Below are 20,811 nucleotides of genomic sequence, written 5' to 3' on the forward strand. Positions count from 1 at the left end.
TGTACATTTTATACAAGTTCCTTAATTGTTTGCAAGAGGATCCAGTCTGCCATACTGCTGGAAACAAGTTTCCTCTGTTGTGATTTCTTTCCAAATGAATCATTCAGAAGTATTCTTTTCAGTTTCCAAACATATGGAGTTTTCAAATTATGCTTTTGTTGATTTATAAATTTATTACACTGCTACCAGAAAGTAGCTCTGTATGAGATACCTCTGTATGAGATCAGTTATTTGCTATTTGCTGAGATTTCTTTTGTGGACTATCATTAGTAAATTTATGAAATGATTGGGTATGTAATAGAATACATATCACACTGTTGGATAGAGTGCTATGTCTATTTTGTTGTTAAAATCTTCTCCACCGTATTTTTGTCTAATAACTTCTGATAGTGTAATTTCTAAGTACATCTATCATCAAAGTTTTGCCAATTTCTCCTTGTAATACAGTTTTTACTATAAATAATTGGAGTTTATATTAGTAAGCACAATCAAGATCATTATCATTTTACCTTTTTCATTGTTCTTGAATCTCTATTCTTAATACTGCTCTTGCTTCAAAAGTCTGATATTGAAATTCCTCTACTATGCTCTTTTGGTTGTTATTAGTTTAATCATATGAAGTTGCCATTTTTGTAAGAAAAACCACTGAATATCAACAATATTTAACCTATCTCCTCTTTGCTCCTCAGTCCCTTTATTTTGAAAATTTTTATGCAATCTTTCGTTTTCTCTGTTGTTTTATTAATAATGACAAATAGCTGCACTTAAGTTTCTTTATCTAATTTGATACCAGACCAATTTTTTCCACATTTTTATTTAAATTCCAGTTAGTTAACATACATTGTAATATTAGTTTCAGGTTTAGAAGTTAGTGATTCATCACTTACATATAACACCAGGTACTCATCACAAGTGCCCGTCTTAATCCCTATCACCTATTAAACCCATCCCCCACCCACTTCCCTCATCAACCTTCAGTTTGTTCTCTATCGTTAAGAGTCTGTTTCTTGGTTTGTTGCTCTCTTTTTGTTTCCCATGTTCATTTGTTTTGCTTCTTAAATTCCACATGAGTGAAATCACATGCAGACCAATCTTTTTTTTTTTTTTTTAAAGTAAGCTCTTATACCCAACGTGGGGCTTGAACTCATGACCCTGAGATCAAGAGTTGCACACTTTACCCCTGAGCAGGCCAGGTGCCCCAATACCAGATCCATTTTCAATGTTAATTTCTTAACCTGGAAAAATAGTTCCTGCCTCACTGGAGGCAGTGTAAATTCACTCCTCATACTTACACATGGCATAAGCTTGGGTAAACAATTCTTGATTATTCCTTTTCTTCTAATTATTATCTTGTAGGAACTCATACAGTACAGTTTCTTGCCACTTTCTCTAGATAGTGAATGGGATTTTTCTAATCCCTGTTTCACAGCCTTTTGAACAGTAGGGCTTTATGTAAGAGTCCCCACTCCAGCCAAGCTGCCATCCCACACTGGTCTAAGGCTTCACTCCCTAGTCCATAAAAGTCTACCCAGTAGGCTTGTGGACCTCACTGTTTTCAGCTATCATTCCCTGTTCTGGCTTTGAGCACTTTTTCATTTCCAGCACTGGGGATTTCCCTTTCACTCATTTGAGCTGGGTTATTTTTCTTGTTGTTACTCTGTTTTTCTCAGCATTTCTGTATTCAAAGTACAAGGGAGGACTTTCTATCTTGGTTCAGTTTGCCATTTTGATCAGAACTCCTGATGATACACTTTTCCCTTTACTTAACCTAGCTTTGCACCCAAACACTTCATATTACAATGAATATTTAAAATAAATAAAATACTGAAATAACAACCACACTGGCAGCAAGCTCCATCTCACATGCATTTTAGCTTTACTTCAATGAAACTGACCCTAAACTAATCCTAAGATAAGTTACTCATGAAGCTACAAATAGAGTTTCCTATTTTTTTCTACTGGAGGAATAAGTGAAGAAACTTAGGAAATAATTGTATTCCAAATTACAGTTCTTATGACTTCTTTTCTATATAGACTCTGAGCAGACAATGAGCAGAAAATTCTTAGGTGACCAGAAACAAATTCTGGCCACAGATACACAGAGACATTTCAAATTACAACCTTTTAGTAGCTGATTATTAAAAAATGACAGGGCTTTTTCAGAAATGGTAAAGCCAATTCCCAAATCCAAGGTGCCCTGACTAGCCAAAATAATCTTGAGAGAGAATAAAAGTGGAAGACTCACACTTTCTGATTTCAAAAATTTCCACAAAGTTATAGTAATCCAAACAGGATGGTACTGTCACAAAAATAGACATATAGGCCAATAGAACAGAATTAAGAACCCAGAAATAAACCCATTATATACGGCCAACTGATTTTTGACAAGAGCATCAAGTCTACTCACTGGGGAAAGAACAGTCTCTTCAACAGATGGTGCAGAAACAACTTGATTTCCACATGCAAAATAATGAGGTTGAAAATCTTATTCATATCATGCAAACATTGACTCAAACTGGATCAAAGACTTTACAATATAAGAGTTAAGACCATAAAACTCTTAGGAGACAGCAAAGGGTAAGTCTTCATGACCCTGAATTTGGCAAAGGATTCTTAGATATAAAAAACCAATAGCACCAGGGGTGCCTACGTGGTGCAGTCGGTTAAGCATCTGATTCTTGGTTTCAGCTCAAGTGGTGATCTCAGGGTTGTGGGATCAAGCCCCATGTTGGGCTCTGCACCTAGCTCAGAGTCTGCTTGAGATTCTCTCTCCCTCTCCCCTGCCCCTCCTGTTCATTCTCTCTCTCTCTCAAATAATAAATAAATAAATCTAAAAAAAAAATACCAACAGCACCAGCAAAAGAAAAAATTGACGAACTGGACTTCATCAAAATTTAAAACCTTTTTGCAAAGAAATTATTATGAAAGTGAAAAGCTAACCTACAGAATGGGAGAAAATATTTGCAAATCATATATCTGATAGGGTTTAACATCCAGTATATATATAAGTGGTATAACTCAAGAACAAAAAAACCAACTCAATTAAAAAATGGGCAGAAGACTTGAATAGACATTAATCCAAAGAAGATATACAAATGGCCAATAAGACTATAAAAAGATGCTGAACATCATTAGTCATTAGGGAAATTCAAATCAAAACCACATGAGATATCACTTCCTATCTATGAGGATGGCTACACTTGTAAAAAGAAAAAAAAAGGAAAAGAAGAATAAATGTTGGCAAGAATGTAGAGAAATTGGAATTCTTGTACATTTCTAGTGGGAATGTAAAATTTCTAGTGGAAAACAGTTTAGCATCTCCTCAAAAAGCTGAACGCAGATGACCCAGCATTCCACTCCCAGGCATACACACAAAAGAACTGAAAAGAGGGATTCAAGCAGATACTTGTGCATCGATTTTCACTGCTCCATTAGTCACAATAACCAAAAAGTGGAAACAACCCAAGTGCCTACCAACAAATGAATGAATAATACAGTGTGGTATATCAGCCACACACACACACACACACACACACACACACACACAAAGAAAAGCTACAACATGATGAACTCTGAAATGTTATACTAAGGGAAATAAGCCAGACACAAAGTACAAATACTGTATGATTACACTTACATGATATATCCAGAACAGCCAAATTTATAGAACAAAAAGTGTATTAGAGGCTGGAGCCTGGGGGAAGGGAGGGCTGGAGAGATAGAGGTTATAGCATTTCTGTTTAGGGTGATGAAAAGTGTCAGAATAGATAGTGGAGACAGTTGTACAACACTGTGGATGTAATTAATGCCCTTGAATTGTATACTTAAAAATGCTTAAAATGGCAAATTTTATGTTATTCTTATAAATGGTGGGGGAAAGACCATGGCATAGTGTCAAGTCTTACAGATTACCAGATTACAAATTCCAGTTTTCCCACTTAATAATAAAGTAGTCCTCCTGAGCCTATTTTCTGATTTGTAACAGTAACAATAGTCAATAATAATTATTGAGGAATTCCTATGACAAACCACTGATCTCAACACTTGCATTAACTAATTTAATCTTTACAACTCTGTGGAATTAGGGGCTCTAATTACCTCATTTTATAGACAGGAAACTGAAGCAGAGTGGTTAAGCAACTTCCCTGATGTCACACAGCTAGGAAGTGCCAGCTGAGGTTTGCACCTAGGCAATCACTCTGGGGCCATTTTCTTTTTTTTTTTTTTTTTTGAATGTTCGTAAAAATGGAGACCATGAAACCTACTTCATAGGGTTGTTTTAAGAATGAAACGCAATTAATTGTATCTTTAAAGTACTTAGTACAGACTCTAGCACCAAGTAGGTATTTAATACATGGTGTCAGGTTATGACCATTTATTGTACCAATAAAAGGAAAGGTATATTCTCCCTTGTCTGCATTCAAGGAGTGGCTAGATAGGCAACTCGAAGTGCCAAGTAACAGCTTCATTTATACTGTGCTGATAAAAATCTGTCAATGAATGAAAAGAACTCCTGTTTTATAATTAGGGTGCTCATGTATTTACTTCTTGGCTATGGAGTATACAGACCATGTGAACAAGGGCTAAGTAAACCAGGTTTTGGCTTTACCTAAGGTCCTCAGTTCTGAGAGCATAAAGGCTACATTACAAACTTTTCAATTATTAAACACAGTTAATTCCACCAAGCTTCACATCCCTATCATTGTGATTCCTACCCAAAAATGTAGCCTTCTGTATCCATTTATCTTCCCTGAAATTTTATCTTCATATTGTTTCTGGTCCCCTGGCCTAACAGATAATTACCCTTTTCTCTCCCAATCTTTTTATGACAGCTTCTGAAACATGCAATCTTTAATGGACAAATTATGCTGTTTGCAGTTTGCTCCCTCTACCACTTCTTTTAAAGGACATTTGGCTCTTCCCTGGGAACTTTTCTATAGCTTACCTCTGTATTATTAGTATCCTCCAGGCTTTTCTTTTTTTTTTAAAGATTTTATTTATTTACTTGAGAGAGAGAAAGAGAGAGAGAGAGCAAGCACAAGTGGGGTGAGGGGCAGGGAGAGAAGCAGGCTCTCTGCTGAGCAGGAAGCCCTATGCAGGGCTCGATCCCAGGACTCTAGGATCATGACCTGAGCTGAAGGCAGATGCTTAACCAACTGAGCCACCCAGGAGCCCCTCCTCCAGGCTTCTTAATACTGTTTCCCAATATAGCAGTCCTCTACTCTCCCATGCAGTCCTGCTACTGTATAATAGCCTAGCCATTGAAGTCTTTGGAATGAGGCTCACACTCGAGTTCTTCACCTTAAGCCCTTTCACAAACCTCGATGGGACAGTCTAGGGTGTTGCATGGCTTTTCTCAGTTCCTTGATATTCTAGATGCCATGGCAACACCATGCTCCTTGTCATCACCTGAAGTGTTCCATCTCAGAAATTTTAAACTCTAATATCATACTCTGACTCTAAGCTTTTATCCTTCTACCTTTCTCACTCCCTTACACCCATCAATCTGTTTTGGAATCTTATTAAGACCTTAACTCATTCAATCCCTTCATTTTCTCCTAGTCTATCAAATTTCTCATTCCTGACTCTCTGAATACTCTTTTATAAGCCTCTCTGACTCATTCATATTCTTATTCTTTTATCATACCTCACTGTAAAACAAATACACTGGCTCAAAGCTAACCTTTGGATTGTGCCTATCCCTGAGCAGCCAAGCAATGCTTGAGCACAATCACATTCATGAATGCTAGCACAAACACAAAACATTTCATTTTTTTTTGTCTGTCCTATTTTCCTTGGTGACTTTTCCAAACTTATGCCTGATTTAAATTATTGTTCAACCAATTTCCCGTCTCACTCAATGCCCCCTTCCCAAACAGCCAGCTCTGCCTCCTGAGTTTACCAGACAGCATCTCCTTCTACCTTCTGTCTCCACACCTGAAAATATCTGTACTTATTCTCATCTAGCTTCCTCCAAAGTTAAGAGATACCCTTGTTATAACTTTTAGATGAAACTGCTTAATCTTCTCCTGTCTCCAGTACCTGAAACATCTCCTATAACCCCTCAGTCTATATAAGCACATTATATGTTAAATATAAAACCCTCTGTTTATCCCAAAGTCCCTTCCAGGAATTACAGCTGACCCTTGAACACAGGGGTTAGGAACACTAAACTCCAGGCAGTCAAAAATCCACATATAACTTCTGGCTCCCTTAAAACTGAACTACTGTGTTTTATGTGATAGAAAAGTAAGATAAAAGTCACCACATGATGCAAAACAAAGCAAAAGTGGAGCAAAGTTCCAGAGAAGGCTGTAACACCAGGGCTCTTGCCTGCTTCTGGCACTCTCCATCCTACTACCTATGGGAAACTCAGTTCACTGAGGTCTTGAACTGGGAGGTGCAAGAAACAGGCTCTTGGGGAAGGATTCTTGCTGAAGTAACCAAGGACCACATAATAACCCACCTCCCCCCAAACCCCCAACCAAGGAGTGCAGGAGGACACCAAGGGCAGGACAGCACCAGACAGAAGCCTGGGCCTCAGGAGGGCGGGGCGCTGTCCAAGGTGCTGAACATTTTCTGAAGGGGGTAGCTAATATTGCAGGGGAACTGGCAGCTTATCCCTTGACAGCATTTTCCATGAACAGAAACTGCATTAGAACCACATAAAGGGGATCAGGTGGAACAAGTGACCTAGAGAGAAGGGTAAAGGTACTTTGACTTCCCTGGTTATCTACCTTCCCTGGACTCCACGTGGAAGAAGGTTTTCCACATTCCCAGAAGAGGAGCAAGAAATGGGTATTACTCTAGGATTTACCTTGGCTGAGTGCAGGTGAGGAGGGGGAGACATGTGGTGGTTCCTGTTCTACTGCTGTACTGTATTAAAAAAAGAAAAGACTTAAAACTAAACCTGTGCAGTTCAAACCTATGTTGTTCAAGGGTTAATTGTATTCAATATGTTCCTGTTATGACCTGAATCTTTGTGTCCCCCCAAAATTCATATGCTGAAATTCTAACCCCCAAAGAAGATGGTATTAGTTGATGGGACCTTTGGGAGGTGATTAGGTTCTGAGGGTGGTACCTTCATGAATGGAATTAATGCCTTATAAAAAAGACTCCAGAGAGATCTCTAGTCCTTTCCACCATGTGAGTATAAAATAAAAAATCTATGACCTGGAAAACTTGCTGGCACCCTAAGCTTGGACTTACAGCCTCTGATGAGCAATAATTTCTATTTATAAGCTACTGGGCTTATGATATTTTATTATAGTAGTCCATAAGGACTACTAAAGACAGTTCCTTCCTTTTCTCACGCAAATTTCTTGAAATGGGAGACTATATAGGCTCTCCACTCTTATCTCTCCCCATACAGGCCTGAATCTGCATAGTTTGCTTCATGACCTATTTGTTATTGTTATATGTAAGTTTGCTTATATAAAATCATGTAAGTCCAAAAATATGAACGTGGGGCAAAAAAGAGTGGTTGTTTCTATAAAACAAAGTTGTACTTTTAGAAACACCTGATTTAAACGAATTATTTTTAAAAGCAGTTTTCAAATTAGGTACTGGAACACGACTGTACAAGATAGAGAAAAAAAATCTAAAACAATGAGAAAAAGTACCTATTTCTCAAAGGGGGTGCCACTGTCATTTTGAGGCAGGCAATTCTTCACTGTCCAATATTGCCCTATACATCACAGGACGTTTATAATCACTACAGCCTACATACTAAATGTCCTACTGTTGCACTCAACCCCATATGGACAACTTTAAAAAAAAAAAAAGTCCACAGATTTCCAGTGGGGCAGTATTACCACTAGTGAGAACAAATGATAAAACAATTTTGCACTCAGATTTATTATTCTCACTGCTTGCTTATCTTTGAAAAAACAAACTATAAAAAGTAGGAAATGCATTTCAGATATTTGCACTTAAAAGTCTATGAGAAACAATAATGAGCAGACCCACAGGCAAAGAAAAGGTCATGAATGTCTATCAATAGATTAGCATTTTAAGTTAAATAAAACATTAAAGGTACTTAGGTATGTTTTTATTTCCTGCTGCTATGATCAAATGCTCAACTACTGAGTATACTATACTGAACTTTTTAAAGGTATATTTTCTGAGAACTATCATAATTATTTGAGACATTTATTCCATGGAAAAAGGCTTAGTGTCCTTGTAGCTTTTAAATATTCAGAAGTTGCCAACTCCAAAAAAATTCAAAACTTATCATAGAAATAACAGTTCTTATTTTGTTGAGGAAACTGCCATGAAAAAGTGACATCCATGTTATTTAGTAACACATTCATCCTTAACTTGAAACTTTTAAAAAATAATATAAACACTATTGAAACATACTGACAATAAAATCTTTTTCAATCAAGTATTAAAAATTTTAAAATAGTACAACCTAAACCATTAGCTTCACAACACTAGAGAGACAATATTCTTTTGTAACTGAATGATGAATATGCACATTTTTAGGCATTAAAAACATTTCAAAGAGTTTTGTGGACTTTTCTCTTACATCTACTACTATCAATACAAAGATTCTGCCCTACAAATAACAGGTAATTTTTAAAATGTAGTCTCTATCAGAAAGACATGTAAATTCAAAAGACCTTCATCTTTAAAAGGTATAAGATGTAAGTTTAACCCAGAAGGGAAGTATTACTGAATGAGAAGTTATTTAATAACTTAACCACTAAAATAATAGATTAAAATAATAAAGCAGAAGGAACTAAACTTAGAAAGACTGCCAAACCTATCTGCTTACTTGGCTTCTCTAAAAAAAATTCTTATTACTACAGATACTTCCATCATTGTTTAAAATAAAATAGCAGTAAGGAGACTAGATCAACAAATACTCTATTTCCAAAAACTTATTTTTATTATTTTCCTACAAGTTTTTTTTTTTTTTAAGATTTTTATTTATTTATTTGACAGAGATAGAGAGGGAGAGAGAATAAGCAGAGGGAGCGGCAGGCAGAGGGAGAGGGGAAGCAGACTCCTCTGCTGAGCAACAAGCCTGATGCTGGGCTTGATCCCAGGACCCTGAGATCATGACCCAAGTGGAAGGCAGATGCTTAACTGACTGAGCTACCCAGGCACCCCTATTTTCTTACAAGTCTTAAGTTAAAAATTAAAAAGAAGTCCAAGTAGATAAACTGGTATTTATAGACAGATTGGAAAATCCGTTCTAGATTTTGAAGTAAATAAAACAGCATATATAGAGAGAGAGCATGAGTGAGTAGGTTCTTAAGTCCTAAATCAAGAAACAAAACATGGAAATTAGCAAAGATTCAAAGAAAGGAAACAAAGCAGAAATAAATACAAACAAGTTTAAAACAGAAAAGATTTCACTGCAGCCATTTCTTGCATGAAAGTATATTCTTCAGGAGTTTTAATTTAAGTGAAGGCTATGTATGCTTATTGCTCACTTCTGCTAACTGAGCAAGATTCCCCTGTGCCACATTTCAGCCTTTGCTTGGAGGAATGTGACTTGGTACTCTCAGCATGCTTTCATTATGAGCCCTTTTAATGAAGCCTTATGATAAGAGTGCTCTCTTATCACATGTTCTTGCGTGGCTATCTTTTTTTTTTTACATCACATTTATCTTTTTAAAAATAACTTTTCTGGAGGTGCCTGGGTGGCTCAGCCAGTTAAGTGTCTGCCTTCGGCTCAGGTCGTGATCCCAGGGTCCTGGGATTGAGCCCCACATTGGGCTCCCTGCTTGGCGGGAAGCCTGCTTCTCCCTCTCCCATTCCCCCTCCTTGTGTTCCTGCTCTTGCTGTGTCTCTCTCTGTCAAATAAATAAATAAAATCTTTAAAAAAATAAAAAATAAAAAAATAAAAATAACTTTTCTGTACAGCACTGGGAATACAGTCAATGGTATTGTAATAGCACTAATATGGTGACTGATGGTAACATTTGTGGTGAGCACAGCCTGAAGTATAAACTTAACAAATCATTAGGTTGTACATCTAAAGCTCATGTAACATTGTGCATCAAATGTAACTATACTTCTATGTAAATTAATTAATTAATTAATTTTATATGGAGTATTAACCATAATCCAGGCTCATGTGCATGGTCTCCAATTTATAAAACAACAAATGATACTGTTCTCGCTGTTATCAAAGCTTAAGGAATTGTTACATTTAACTAAAGAAATGATATTTGTTTGTGGTACATAATTACAAATTTAAGCTACATAATTGCACATGGTAAAGTTTATTTTTTATTCCATTTCATTGATCATAATAGAGATTAATGACTGTTTCATCAACTTTTGCCTGTGAGCAGAAATTCTAGGACCAATTTCATCCTTAAAAAGACTAAACTCATTCAACAGGAAAACCCTTCATAAATACTTTTCATTGCTTTCCCCTCTTCATCCAGTATCTAGAAAGACAAGGAGTAAAAGATTAAGTATATGTGTCCTTTTTTTTTTTTTTTTTTTTTGGAATATACTTTCTCCAGTCTCCTAAATCTACTCCACTTGTACTTGACATCTTTGCTAGTCACTAGATATATAGCCACCTGTCACTAAGTCTACAGCAGGGAAGAAAGGAACCATTTAGAGCTGACAGGGAAATTTCTGAATCATCTGCAAACCCGGGCTAAATAATGGGGTTACAGAACTATGCTGAAATCAGAGCACTAAAATCAGGATGCCAAATCACACTGCCCAAAGAGGCAATGATTCACTCTTTGAAATATTATTTTTTAATGTACTTACGATAGCCACATTTTTTACAGCCGGCTCGGACACTATCCTTGTTGCAACCTGAAATAAAATTGGATGACATTTTAGGAGACATATAAAAAGAAGAAACATAAGAATTTCATCACATGAAAAAGCTAAGAAACCTCTTATTGTAGAATTTCTTTCTTTAAAGAAAAATCATTCCTGACCCAAATTAGTAACACTATTCATTGAATTGTTATGAATGCTAGAAATCACTGGAAAAAAACAATTTATTCAAATTATTTTCTTTGACAATATTTCAAGAATTTCAGAATATATTTTTCTTTAACAGAAATGCAGTGTTATAGTCAAGAGCTTAAACATTCCAGGAATTCTAGAACACTGAGGAAGAAATTGCAGAGTATTTTAGCTTGTCCCTCAAATGTAAATAATTAGCTATATATGTATATGCATACACATATTCACTATATATGCTAGTTATTATATATACATATATATGAACATTAGAGATAACAAATGTTTTTCTGCTCTCCCTTAGAAGAAAAACAAACTGACTTTTTAAAAGTAATTGGTAAAAATCCAGAAAAACACTTTAATTGCCAGCTATTCTAAGAAACATCTGAATTCAGCAATCAGATTCTGACAAGAGAAAACAAACTGCTAGTCATATATTCAGTCTGATCAATGTTTAGAAATATTTATAGTATCTCTGTATCATTAATGCTACATGCAAGCAATGCTGGAATAGAATAACAGATGAAATAAATTAAAATTGATTTTGTAATTAAAATATACATAAAATTTATCACCTTAACAATTTTTAAGTGTGGAATTCAGTGGCATGAAGTACATTCACAAGGTTGTACAACCATCACCACTATTTCCAAAATCTTTCATCATCCCAAACACTAACTATACCCATTAAATGATAACTGCCCAGTCCCCCTTCCCTCGAGCCCATGGTACTCTCCATCCTACTTTCTGCCTCTATAAATGTACCTGTTCTAGGAATCTCATATAAGTGGAATCATACAATATTTATCCTTTCATGTCTGAATTATTTTACTTGGCATAATGTTTTCAAGATCACCCAAACTGTAGCACATTAATGCAAGGCATCTAACTCCTAAATTCTTCATATGGAGATATAACCCAAACTCACTAATAGAGTACATAGAACACAAATATAAAATAGTGTTAATTTTAAAACAAAAAGATCACTTTTAAACTATCTCTTCACTGTTATGAAGTCAAAACACTAGTCATTTTTCCATAATCCCAAATTTACTTTAAAATACACATTACTGTTATTCTAGTAAAAAATACAGTCAGGTGTGCTATAATGCTTGTTTTAAAAACATAAATTTGTTCCAATACAGTTGACATAAGAGAGAATGATTTGAACATAATGTGACTTTTGTCCATGAAAAACACTAGGTGAATGCAGAAAGTGCTATCCAGTTGCTCTGAGGCTCATAGGAATATACAGAACACATGCAAGAACACACCCCAAAATGTTTCTAGGGACCTCAGTTCAGCGTGTGTGCTGTGAACAGTGCCCATCCACATAAGGTGTTATAACTGATCTGATTTCACATCGTCCTCTTCCGCCACCATTACTTTGGAACAATTCACAAACTGCAATTCTTACGAAGTCTGCTTCCACAGCAAACTTCAGGTCTTTTACAAGGTATAGTACCCTATTTATTATATTATTTATGTACCTTTTAACCAATTAACATGTGCAAAACTGTGCTACTGCTACTAGGTTTCTATCATTTTTTATGTATCACTGATGAAGTTTTTGACTATTGTGCCCCAATCTCACTTTTTCTCATAAACCCTGTGGTTTGTATTGCATAGAGTAGGAATGCATATGCTGCACTGTAGCAGAATTGTGGTATAACACTGGATTCATAATAACATCTGAGGCTCTTTCATTATGAAATAATTGCCTGTTGGGAAAAAAGCTCAGAGCATCCAGGTCAGTGTTAAGTCTGTTTCCATAGAAACCATAGAGGCTGAATGAGACAGAACAAAACTGTTCTGAATGCAACATTACCATTCCTACAATAAACTAAAAATGTTGTAATGGACAAATCTGAAATGATCTCATCTCAGCACTTATGAGAAATTAACTTACTTATGACGAACTCTATCTCATATTTTTAGAATGAATGAAATATCAAACTTTTTCCAAGTAGGTCATCTTCTTTAACAAAGTTGTAACTTTTACATGATAGGACAATAAGATGAGAACTAAATAAATAACTCCGTATTTAACTATGTCCTCACTAGTTTTTGGTTGACTTAAAATTTCAAGCTTCATTTGTCCTAATTTTCATGACTGCTGGGCCAAATGAATGCTTCTACCTAGGACGTTGAATCTGATGCCTCTGATACAATAAATCTGAGACAAGTGACACAATGAAGTGGGGACATTTCATTCATTCTCCTGTCAAGATGCAGTGATGCCACTGCCACAGAGAGCAGACTCCTAACCAGGTCTGGGGCTGTGTACCATCTTGGCTATGGATGCCCTTGGTCTCATCTGTTTTCCAAGGCTGTTATCTAGCCTTTGCTTACATTCTGTGAGCATCCTGAGATCTTTCATTTTCTTCTTCAATTAACTAGGCAGTTTCTGTTGTTTGGAACAAGAACTCTGGTACCCAAGATCCATGTCAAACTGAATAGCAAGGCCATATTGAGAGGCCCCTATTACTTCAATTAGAAGTTATCCATTTCCCCATCTGAGGTTCTCACGCTGTTCTTCGTTCCATTCCTCTTTAAAGTTTGCTAACACTGTTCACAGTAATAGAGCCTGCCTCCCTCCAAATGTTCCTTTGTAATCATGACCTACAATCCTAAAACCATTGAATAAAAACTTATAAAATTGCCTACATTAAAAAAAATGGCAAAGACCAGATAAAACAAACTCAAAAGACACATGAAAATGTAGGAACCAATATTTGCAACTCATAGCACCAATAAAGGGCAATTATGCCTACCATATAAAACACAGAAAATCATTACGAAAAAAACCAACAACCAACAGGAAAAAAAAAATCAGCAAAGGAGCTAAACAGAAAGCTCACAGGAACAGAAACAAGTTTGAAACACGGAGATGCTCATCCTTACTCATAATAAGTGAAATGTACATTAAAATCTACACTGAGATTACATTTTCCCTTATCAGAATAGCAAAGAAAGGGTTGAAAAGAGTATGGGGCAGACACACTCCCATACAGTGAATAGTAGTGCAGATCAATATCACCCCTATGGAAAGCAAACTGACAAAACCTATCAGAACTATAAATGTACATACTACTTTGACCTAGCACTTCCCCATTTGGGAATGAATCTTCTCAATTTGCTTGCACAAATGCATAGTGACTTACATTGACTTATATACAAAGTTATTCACTACAGCATCATTTGTAATAGTAAAAGAGTGGAAATAATTTAGACATAAAGTATGGTTAGTCTTTACTTAATGATATCTGATGATCTCTAAGATATAAAGAAAAAAAGCAAGGTATAGAACAGTGCTTGTGGTATGTTGCCATTTGTATGAAAGAAGATTTGATATAGATAAAATACAAATTATATGTAGATTTTATTTATAGATAGATGGAGAGATACAAAAAAGATCTCTAAGAATATAAATTAGCTGAAAAAAGAAGTGCCTCCAGGGATAGAAAGGGTGAGAGATATGTCACTACACACCTTTTGGTAGCTTTTAAAATCTGAAGCATGTGAATGAATTCCCTTCTCAAAAACCAAACTAAAAACCTCCCTCAAACAACCCAACATAAAGAAGAGTTGCTGCTGTGCAAGATTCCTTAACAAAGGCAGTAACTGCATTTGTAAATTCTTCAGAGAAGCTACATTACAGATTTATAATAAAATTTTATTAGCTGATGGCTTTAGGAATAAATTGCAGAGGTCTTTATCTCTTTACTTGTTAAATATTAGCAAGGGCTTACTCTGGATCTAGAGCTCTGTTAAATAACTTGAGTGTCAGGTAAGGGCTCAGGTAAATGGCTGCCTTTTACCTCCCAGGAACTTAAAGGAGTAGAAAAAGCTAGTTTCTCTAGCTTCCAGAACATGCCATTCAATTCTGTATACAACTCACTGCTTAGCATGGTATAGCCCTGCTATATGTTTTCAACAAATGCTTGTTGCTCTGAGGTTAGAGACTTAAGAAAATACTTCCTCACTTGGGAATCAGTAACGTATGTAGCTCCCAGTTACTAGTTGTGAAACTAGAGTCTGCAGTGTCACTGGCCCATCTGAGAAATGACAGGCACTGGAATAACAGTTATAAAAGAAGGATAATTTTTTAAAAAAGGACAATTGAAATAAAAATAATGGTTATTTAGGCAAGGAAAGGGGGAAATGACAAAGGCGTAAGGGACCTTCCTACGGTGATGGAAATATTTAAAACCCTGATCTGGGTGATAGAGAAATATGAAATTCACAAATAGGGGCCAAGAACTAACTCCTTACCACCCACTCCCCCCTTCCCCAGGAATGACAGGATCAGATATATAGTTAAGGAAGATTATTTCAGCAGCAATGTGCAGCATAGACTAGAGAGAAAAGAAAATATGTACTGTTTAGGAGTGAAAAGCAATTGGATGCATTGTGATTTAGAATTCTTTTATTACTAAGATGTTAAAGTAATGTGTTTTAAAAATTTGACTCACTTTTATATGCCAGATGTAATGTTAATTTGGGTACAGAAAATTCCCTATCTTGGCTATATAGATTTTACTGAATGAGAGAAAAAGTTTTTGTGCCAGCAACATCAGTAACATACACTGCCACTGGGTGTCAGGTGGATTCTTCATGGGGAACGGTGAATCATCAACATGACTGTCAGAACTAATGTCAACAACTGTGAATGGGCAAAGTAGTTTCTAAAACAAAGTCAACTTCACTGAAACCTGTATTTAAATCTCATTTTTATTTTTTATTTTTTTAAAGATTTTATTTATTTTGAGAGAGAGAGAGGAAGAGAGCGAGCACAAACAGGGGGGAGCAACAGAGGGAGAGGGAAAAGCAGACTCCCCGCTGAGCAGGGAACCTAATGTGGGGCTCCATCCCAGGACCCTGGGGTCATGACCTGTGCCAAAGGTAGATGCTTAACTGTCTGAGCCACCCAGGCGCCCCTTAAATGTCATTTTTAAAATAACAACTAAGAGTCTACGATTTCCCTAAGAAAGTACACATTTCGTTGTGTTGCCTACGTAATGGTGTATGCTTACACATAATGCTGTGGAAAAACAGCTGAAGTAGGCGACCATAAAACAGAAGAGGCTGATTTTCACTTGTGGAAAGCATCCTCGTCACTTTATAGTCTTATCTCATAATAATCACTAGCAAGACCACCCGATAAATGCCACACTGAATCCATATGAGCATTATACCTAAAAATAAAAGAGCATAACTTAATACTTGGCCTTCTCAATAATTATCTCAAATGGTTTCTGATGGAGCCTTATTTTTCTTTAATCCACTACCTGGATCGATCACGCAAGAAATTATCTCAACATTTTCTGTATCTCTATTTCCTAATGGTACTTGCATTGTACTCTTACAGTGCTGTCATGTCTATTATCTCAATTTTTGCTGGGTTTAAACAGTCTTTCCATGTCTTGCCATCTAGCTTAATGGCACAATTTAAGATTATTACACTTTGGAGTATTATTTTGAATCAGAAGAAGGCTAACATATCTATAACACTTGTCTAAGTTTAAGGCAATTCCAATAAGGACTTTTTAAAAATCACTTTTTTTCTTCTTTCTTAAGCACCCCATTTTTATTATTAGACTTGAGTTTCATGAGAACACAAGATGTGATGTTGTGTCCCCTAGAGTGTCTATACCATGTAGGTGCTCAAAACGCTTGCTCAAGTAATAAAACCAACAGTGACAGCAACTCAACTCTAGATGTAGTGGTGCAATACAAGGATCACCAGGGCTGATGTGAAGGCTCAGGACGCCTAGGCAATCTACTGTGCAGACCGGCCTTCCTCTGCTAGCTCCTTACAGGTTGATAAGCTCCAGGCTGCAGCCACAGACCCTTCCTTCACACCCTACTCACTCCACCTGAGCACAGGCAGCCACTACAATGGTCTTAACTCCTATTACATCTGTGGATGACTCAAATTGTGGTCTTCGACTCTGGCTTCTTTCCTAAGCTACAAATTTTCTCTTACTACCTACTAGATATTTCCATTCATATGTCTGACTATACCTTAACACAAACCCCAAACTGAAATTCTCATCATCCCCCTAAAACCTGCTCCTTCTCAGGTATTGCCTATATTAGTAAATGGCCCCACCCAATCCAGTAACAGTGAAACCCCACTTCCTGTCTTACCCACCTACACTGGATCAATCACTGATTCCTAGTGAGTCTACCATCAAAAATCTATCTCCAATCCATGTACTTCTCTCCTTTCCTGATACCATACCTGAAGCATCACCATAACTTACCAGAATTTACTAATTGGTGACCTTGTCTCCAAACTAGCTTCCTTCCAATCTACTGTACAGCCAGAATGATCTTTCCAAAATATGAATGTCTTAAAACTCTTAAATGGCTTCCTATAGTCCTTGGGAAAATATCCAAACTGTCATGGCTTACAAGGTCCTTTAAGAGATGGAAACTATCTTGTAAAATATACTATAACATGGCAAGATGAGTAAGTGCATGGGGCCTAGAAGAGCCCCACTGACCTGTCACTTACTATCCCTTAATCAGCAAGTGATTTGATTTGTTTATCCCTCAGTATCCTCATATAAAATTGAAGTATTAATACTTATCTTACAGTGCGGACTGAGATTAAATGAGATAAAATACAATGCTTGACACACTGACACATCTGATACACAGTAAATGCTACTTACACATCTGATACATTAGTAAATATTAGCTACTGTTATTAACTCCCTAGTTAATTTCTCACTTCTCTCCCATTTGTATTCTGAGTTCCATTTATAGGGAGTATCTTTTACTTCTTTTATTTCCTCTTCTCATACATTTCCTCTTCCTTTACATATCCAGTCCCTCAGGGGGCAACTTCCTCTGTCACCACTCCAACCCTCCTGGAATTCTTCAAGATTCATCCTAAATGCCACATCCTCTAGGAAGTCCATCTTCCTAGCCCCTCCAGTCTTCTGTGAGGTGCCCTTACTATGTGCTCCTGAAGGCTTCAAATTTCCCCTGCCATACATGTCTGACTTTCTGGTCCTTCCTCTCTATTGCTAAATTCTAAGTTCTGTGTGAAGAGCAACTGTCTTGTTCACCTTTGTATTCCCACTGCCTAGCACATTGCCTAACACGTGGTAGGCACTTTCAGTAAAGATTGTTCTGTGTATGAATGAGTGTATCTTTCCTCTCTCTTAATTCCGCCTCCTCCCAAAACTGCAGTGGTTAGAAAAGCACAATATCCTTGTAACAGTGAACCGTAAAATATAGTTCAGAAAAGGTTGCCACGGTACAAACATGGTTAAACAATACTGGGAAGGGTAGGTTAAAACAAAGTTAGGGCTTCTGAACCACAGCACTTCTTAGTCTTTCATATACTAAAGAGCATAGTGAATCTCCAAGCTGTAGGTTTGGGGGTGGGGGGTAGGGATATAATTCTCAAAATAACTCCTGCAACCAGGGTTCTTCAGAAGACATCACAGCAAACCTGGTTTAAGCAGATGCCCTCCCCGACTAGAACTTCCAAGCAAGCTGGTAGTTGTGGACCAGAAATCTCTGAAGCACTTATTTCGTAGGGTTCACTGTTTTTAGGTCGGTACCCACTGGACACAGAACCTGAGAGCTGGAAGAAACCACAGACATAAAGGAGCAAATCTTCCTTTATAGATGCACAAAGAGAGGCCCAGAGGGGGAAAGCAACCGGTCCACTGCCACACAGGAACTCCGTACAATAGGAAGAGAGAGTAGAAGCCCAGACGTCAATTTCGTCCCTGCGACTTCCACCACAAACAATGCCTCCGGCTACTTGGGTCTGTCAAGTGTTGCCACCTGAATTTTATTTTCAAGCCATACCGAAGTTAAGTCCGTTTTTCTCGGCTCCTCGCCCCCTAGGCCTCCAGTTCCCGGCCCTCCTCCCCCCACGACACACTTTCCCGGTAATCCATCCAGCGCCGCGGGAGCTCGACTGGGGTGGGGGAGACCGTTTCTGTCGTTCGTTCTTCCCTTCAGAGATTATTTTTGGAGTGTAAACTTTTTCATGTAGACCAAACGAACCTGTTAATTTTAACGCCCCCGCCTCAATCCCCATGGGCGCTACTCCCGAGCCCAGCGCACCCCAACCTACCCTACCCGCTCCCTTCCTCGTCTAGACCTACGGGCCCTGGCGTCGGTCTTCACCTGGGACTGCCATGGCGCTGGTAAGAGGGGTCACAGGAGCCGTAGGCTTTCGAGAGGACGCCCGCCTCCCACCTGCAGCGAGGACAACAAACGGCGAGGGCGGCCTCTTTCTCCCACCGGCGCCGCGGGACCTCGGTGACAGTACAGGAAGGCACAGGAAGGCCTCCGGCGATAGCGGAACCAAGTCGCGTTGATTCAGTTTCCCGGAGAGTCGTAATACAGAACACACATGGTCCGAACCATTGCTGCATGCTTGGGGGGGGGTGAATGAGACCTGCACATACGTGTACTGAGGTAAACAACACCAGGATTTATAGACTGCATTTAAAAATTGTAACACAAATTAAGTTAATCTGTGGGTTCTTAATAATATTTTCTCCTTCCCTGAAGGTCATCGGAATCCCCCTTCTCAGGATTAGCGGTGCTCTGGTCCAGGAGCGACATGGAGGCGTCCGTGAGGAACTAGTTTGGTGGAGGGAGAGTGCTTGTTGTTGCAGTCTTGGCGACACTGACAAACTGGAGCTTTCTGCGACCACCCGATTGAAGGAAGGGTGCACTGATCGGTGGACAGCTTTAGTGATTGGCCCTCCGTTCTCATTCCCAATTAGAAGCAGAGTCCTGAGCACTGCCCAGCATGAGCAACATCTACATCCAGGAGCCTCCCACCAACGGGAAGGTGAGAGCCTCATCTAGGGTACCGGGGCTCCTCACCGACTAAGGGAGTTCTGGGGTCTTAGCGTTGGAAAAGATCACAAGAAGTCATGTCCCTTACTCTTGCTCTTAACAGGATTGCGTCGAAGACCATCTATTGACACCTCTCAGCAAATACTTTGAAAAAGTCCTCAAATGCTGATTTCTCCGTCTACCAGCCGTCTGGTCCTATTTCTTGCTTCAGCCTAACTCATGCAGGCGTTTTTTAGGGTCTTAGGTACAAACCTAAGTACATTTTAAATTTCGCCTTTTTTTTTTTCCTTTTTGCTCAACTTGGAAATTACTCTTTCTCCATTCGTTCAACAATCATTTATCGAACGCCTGGTAAGCACCAGGCACTGTACTAGGTGCTGGGGCTACAAAGACGGATGGATAAGGTCTAGTTGTTGCTCTGGAAGAACTTACGATTTTTGGGGGGAGGCAGGCAGGTAGAGAAAAGCCTTGTGATATGTCTGGTAGGCATGCTTAAGGAGAGCAGGAGGCTAGTGCTATGGTACCACTAAAAAGTGAGCAACTGGGAAAGGAGAGAAAAGCTTCATGGATGAGGTCTCTTTTGAGCTGGTCTTAAAACATGAGATGATTGTCAGAGAAAGTAGAGAATGGGAAATGTTCCCACATTAGAATGGGAGAATGATTCCCTGATTGATTTAATGGTCAAGGTATGTCAATTCCCATCTAAGATTTTTCTAGGCAGTATGAGGCAGAGGAGTCAGTAAGTATATAGTATCACCTGAATTCTTAAACTGAGAGCTAGTCTATATCACATATGAAAGATGATGAACCAGCATAATGGAGAAAATAGTGGGGCTGAAACTACATAGTTGAATTAGGATAAATTAAATTTATATCAGATACAATTCTGTTGCATGCTTGTATCATAATTTATGCAATTTTTTGTTGGTCGACATTTTATAATATAATGAAGGCAATTTGAAAAGAAAACCAATAATGCTGTAATTGATATCCCCAGCAAAAATTTCACTGGGTATT

At 37.9% G+C, this 20,811-nt stretch overlaps 2 protein-coding genes across 2 annotated transcripts in view; one reads left to right on the forward strand and one right to left on the reverse strand.

The window, feature by feature from the left end:
- Positions 1-19,276, reverse strand: part of SREK1IP1 (SREK1 interacting protein 1) — a 45,149-nt gene extending 25,873 nt beyond the window's left edge. Inside the window, exons 1-2 of the mRNA XM_027605260.2 lie at positions 19,111-19,276; positions 10,747-10,794 (exon numbers count right to left, since the gene is read on the reverse strand). Of these exons, the coding sequence (XP_027461061.1) occupies positions 10,747-10,794; positions 19,111-19,123 (61 nt within the window). The 5' untranslated portion in view covers positions 19,124-19,276. The remainder of the gene's footprint in view (positions 1-10,746; positions 10,795-19,110) is intronic.
- Positions 19,277-19,514: 238 nt separating this feature from the next.
- CWC27 (CWC27 spliceosome associated cyclophilin) overlaps positions 19,515-20,811 on the forward strand; it is a 195,651-nt gene continuing 194,354 nt past the window's right edge. Inside the window, exon 1 of the mRNA XM_027605258.1 lies at positions 19,515-19,786. Coding sequence (XP_027461059.1) covers positions 19,745-19,786 — 42 coding nt within the window. The 5' untranslated portion in view covers positions 19,515-19,744. The remainder of the gene's footprint in view (positions 19,787-20,811) is intronic.

The sequence above is a fragment of the Zalophus californianus genome, chromosome 5 (genome assembly GCF_009762305.2).
Source record: "Zalophus californianus isolate mZalCal1 chromosome 5, mZalCal1.pri.v2, whole genome shotgun sequence".
NCBI lineage: Eukaryota > Metazoa > Chordata > Mammalia > Carnivora > Otariidae > Zalophus > Zalophus californianus.